General features: G+C 44.6%; 1 protein-coding gene across 1 annotated transcript in view; it reads left to right on the forward strand.

The window, feature by feature from the left end:
* Positions 1 to 2,324: 2,324 nt before the first annotated feature.
* The window catches only part of LOC139412799 (formin-like protein 2), a 28,259-nt gene continuing 25,583 nt past the window's right edge, over positions 2,325 to 5,000 (forward strand). Inside the window, exon 1 of the mRNA XM_071159520.1 lies at positions 2,325 to 3,057. Coding sequence (XP_071015621.1) covers positions 2,941 to 3,057 — 117 coding nt within the window. The 5' untranslated portion in view covers positions 2,325 to 2,940. The remainder of the gene's footprint in view (positions 3,058 to 5,000) is intronic.

A 5,000-nucleotide genomic window follows, 5' to 3' on the forward strand; every position in this document is an offset into this window, starting at 1 on the left:
GATAGGGGAGAGGAGGTTAGGAAGAGGATGATAGGAAGAGGGGATAGGGATGAGGAGGATAGAGAAGGGGAGGATAGGGGTGAGGAGGATAGGGGTGAGGAGGATAGAAGAGGAGGAGAGAGGAGGTTAGGAAGAGGAGAGGAGGATAAGAGGAGGAGGAGGATAGGGAGAGGAGGATAGGGAGAGGAGGGGAGAGGAGGATAGGGAAGAGGTGTGAGAGGAGGATGGGGAGAGGAGGAGGTGTGAGGAGGATAGGGAGAGGAAGAAGAGGATGATAGGGAGAGGAGGATAGGAAGAGGAGGATAGGAAGAGGAGGATAGGAAGAGGATGATAGGAAGAGGAGGATAGGAAGAGGAGGATAGGGGTGAGGAAGATAGGAAGAGGAGGATAGGAAGAGGAGGATAGGGAGAGGAGGATAGGGAGAGGAGGATAGGAAGAGGATGATAGGGAGAGGAGGATAGGAAGAGGAGGACAGGAAGAGGAGGATAGAAAAGAGGTGGATAGGAAAAGGAGGACAGGAAGAGGAGGATAGAGAAGAGGTGGAAATGGTAGATGAGAGGAAGGGAAAAATAGTCTGGTGGTGGACATAACTGCTTCTATCTCCATTCTCCTTCAACCCTCCCTCCCTCCCTCCCTCCCTCCCTCCTGTCACACTCCATTCTCTCCTCCCCGCCATCTCTGTTTGCTCATTACCCATCCATCCATCCATCCATTCTCACTCCCTCACCCTTCTCCTCCTCCCTCTTTCTTTTTCCTCCCCTCTCCCTCATTTGTGTTCAACTGGTTCTACCCTTCTGCCCAGGTGTTAATTTGTTCACTTCCTTTGGTGTAGTTAAAAGGACTGGTAAAAGAGACATGGTGGGAACTCCCTCTAGTCTGGCCCATGTTTACATCAATCCAATACTTTGAACCGGGAAGGGCTGCACACTTCGGAGAAAACGGTGGAGATTTGGGACTGAGGGAGAGAGGTGTGTTAGCTGTGAGAGCCAATCGAATGCTTTTAAATGTGTAGGCAGGGGCTCACACTTCTGGGAGAAAATTGGAGATTTGGGATGCAGAGAGAGGCGTGTGAGCTGTGAGAGCCAACCAGAGGCAACCCTCCCTCCACAGAGCAGAGCGCTGCATCACGACACCACCTCCTACTGCATGGCTTTATGGCCAATGCAGACTTTATGGGACTTTCATCATCATTTTGCTCTTTCCAAATACTCACCCAGCTAACAGGGTGGCCATTTATGGCAGCCACCCTGTGGCTCATGCATGGTATTGCACTTCCATTGCTAAACAAAAATCAATTTCTCACTGACAAAATCAGGTAGATGTAATACACGTGTTGTCCACAAGAGGTCCTGCGCACACCGTGATGGTGAATGCCCCCATCTGTTCAGATATCAGTCAGAAACGGGGACAAAGGCGGCTTAGCAGGCGTGGATTCAGGATGATATGACACTACAGGCCCTGAATACATGTTTCTGCTGACTTTTTCATTTGCAAACGAGATGTTGGGGATTTGTAGCCTACTGACCACATCGTTTGTAATTAAAAGGAAGGCCTATATTTTGTATGTATTGTATCTATGTATTTTCAATTTTATTATGAATAAAACTGTTTTGATACTTGCAGGTCTAGTAGGTCGTACTATAAGGTCTTGCTATACGCATATCTTGGCCATAGCCATGCATCTGACCCCAAAATAACTCAATACCAAAGCCACTATACGACATAAAGCCTAATTATGAATGAATCCACTAATTTAATTTGTCTATGAAAGCCAGTATTTAAGTAGGCTAAACATGTGTAGTGGCAATAGTAGGCTTAGACTGCCTGTAAAAATAACAGCCTAAACCAGAAAGGTAGAATATGGGTGAGAAATCAGCAGGCCCATTATAGGCCAATAGGACAGGCCTATTCATAGAAATGGACCTAATAAAGGAGGGGTCAGAAGTCTGGACAATGAGCATCTGTGAGATAGATAGCTCGTCGTTAAACGATTAAGACTCTAACTACCAGGATGCATCAGAACAAAACAAAGCCTCTCCCCTCTGCTCTGGGTAGAGATTGCCCAAAATATGATAGGATCAGTTTATCCTCCCCAAATCATAACCTCAATTATTACTGGGTCACGCGTAAAACTGACTCTAGATCAGTGTCTAGGGGTAGACGTTATCCGAGTCCCCCTCCCCTCGCGTCTCGCTCACGGCTGTGGGCTGTGCGCTGCAGGGGGGCGGGAGGCGAGGAGAGCGAAGCGGCAGAAGGCTCATTGTGTGTCGGTTAGAAAGTGGGGGTCGTTGCGGGGGGGAGAAAGCGTGCGTGGAGGCTGAACTCTCGCTTTTGTCGCCTGTGGAGGAGGGGGCGGATTAAGTAGCCTGCTCGCTCACACACACACCAGGGACGCCCGGTTCGTTTATCAGCATCATCATCATACCCATTACCGAGGATATACAGTGAACCGGGAAGGGATGCAAATTTAGCGCGAGACGGACAGTGGGACTTCGGTCTCAGCTGGATTCGGATAAATGGTGCGTGCGCCGTTCCGTCGTCGGCGATGAGAAGAAAGGAGGACAAAAGATGAACGGATGGAGGATAGACACGGCCCCCGGTAGACACGCGCCTTCGGTTTACCGCATCTCTCTGATCTCGTGCCGCCGTGCGTGAGTCTGTGGGTCGGTCGTTCAGACTGTGTCTCACTAGGGAGAAAAACCCGAACAGTATTCCCGAATTACAGGAGGCGTTGCCTGTATCTGACTGACTGCAGAGAGACTATTGTCTGTGTGTGATTTGACGTTTAGGGGTGTGATTGTATGTGAGCGGGTGTGCTTGTGTGTGTGGTGACTGTGAGAGGTGTGTTTGTCTGATTTGATGGCGAGGGGTGTGTGAGGGTGTGTGAGTTGCTGGTGTAAGGGTGTGTGTGGGTTGACAGTACAGGTGTGTGTGTGAGCCATGGGGAACACAGAGAGTATGGAGTCTCAGCTAGCTGTCATCAGGGCCAGGGCTGCTCCTGTCAAGCTGCCCATGCCTGATCCTGCTGAGCTGGAAGAGAGGTTCTCCATTGCACTGGTAGGTGACACACACACACGCATGAAACGCACACATGCTCATACATTGCATGTGCGTGTCTGTAGGATTGTTGTGTGTGTGTGTGTTGGAGTGTTGAGTGTGTGTGTATGTATGAGTGTTGAGTGTGTGTGTGTGTATGAGTGTTGAGTGTGTGTGTGTGTGTGTATGAGTGTGTGTGTGTGTATGACGGTTGTGTGTGTATGAGTGTTGAGTGTGTGTGTATGAGTGCTGAGTGTGTGTGTGTGTGTGTGTGTGTATGAGTGTTGCGTGTGTGTGTGTATGAGTGTGTGTGTGTGTGTATGTATGAGTGTTGAGTGAGTGTGTGTGTGAGTGTTGAGTGTGTGTGTGTGTGAGTGTTGAGTGTGTGTGTATGTATGAGTGTTGAGTGTGTGTGTGTGTATGTATGAGTGTTGAGTGTGTGTATGAGTGTTGAGTGTGTGTGTGTATGAGTGTTGAGTGTGTGTGTATGAGTGTTGAGTGTGTGTGTATGAGTGTTGGAGTGTGTCCCCTAACCCATTATGGATGACTGGTTAGAATGGAAGAGTGTTGTTGTAAATACCATCTCTCTCCCTGCATATGCAACGCGTTGCCTCTTCCAGATACACTGCCATATTTAATTATCTGTGTATCAGTAAGAGTCCTTCATATCACACATACTCATATTTAATTCTCTGTGTGTCAGTAAGAGTCTTTCATATCACACATACTCATATTTAATTCTCTGAGTGTGTCAGTAAGAGTCCTTCAAATCACACATACTCATATTTAATTATCTGTGTGTCAGTAAGAGTCCTTCATATCACACATACTCATATTTAATTCTCTGGGTGTCAGTAAGAGTCCTTCATATCACACATACTCATATTTAATTCTCTGCGTGTCAGTAAGAGTCTTTCATATCACACATACTCATATTTAATTCTCTGCGTGTCAGTAAGAGTCTTTCATATCACACATACTCATATTTAATTCTCTGTGTGTCAGTAAGAGTCTTTCATATCACATATACTCACATTTAATTCTCTGAGTGTGTCAGTAAGAGTCTTTCATATCACACATACTCATATTAAATTCTCTGTGTGTCAGTAAGAGTCTTTCATATCACACATACTCATATTTAATTCTCTGAGTGTGTCAGTAAGAGTCCTTCAAATCACACATACTCATATTTAATTATCTGTGTGTCAGTAAGAGTCCTTCATATCACACATACTCATATTTAATTATCTGGGTGTCAGTAAGAGTCCTTCATATCACACATACTCATATTTAATTCTCTGTGTGTCAGTAAGAGTCTTTCATATCACACATACTCATATTTAATTTTCTGTGTGTCAGTAAGAGTCTTTCATATCACACATACTCATATTTAATTCTCTGCGTGTCAGTAAGAGTCTTTCATATCACACATACTCATATTTAATTCTCTGCGTGTCAGTAAGAGTCTTTCATATCACACATACTCATATTTAATTCTCTGTGTGTCAGTAAGAGTCTTTCATATCACATATACTCACATTTAATTCTCTGAGTGTGTCAGTAAGAGTCTTTCATATCACACATACTCATATTTAATTCTCTGTGTGTCAGTAAGAGTCTTTCATATCACACATACTCATATTTAATTCTCTGAGTGTGTCAGTAAGAGTCTTTCATATCACACATACTCATATTTAATTCTCTGAGTGTGTCAGTAAGAGTCTTTCATATCACACATACTCATATTTAATTCTCTGAGTGTGTCAGTAAGAGTCTTTCATATCACACATACTCATATTTAATTCTCTGAGTGTGTCAGTAAGAGTCTTTCATATCACACATACTCATATTTAATTATCTGTGTATCAGTAAGAGTCCTTCATATCACACATACTCATATTTAATTATCTGTGTGTCAGTAAGAGTCTTCCATATCACACATACTCATATTTAATTCTCTGAGT

This window comes from Oncorhynchus clarkii, chromosome 7, assembly GCF_045791955.1.
Source record: "Oncorhynchus clarkii lewisi isolate Uvic-CL-2024 chromosome 7, UVic_Ocla_1.0, whole genome shotgun sequence".
NCBI classification, from domain to species: Eukaryota; Metazoa; Chordata; class Actinopteri; order Salmoniformes; family Salmonidae; genus Oncorhynchus; species Oncorhynchus clarkii.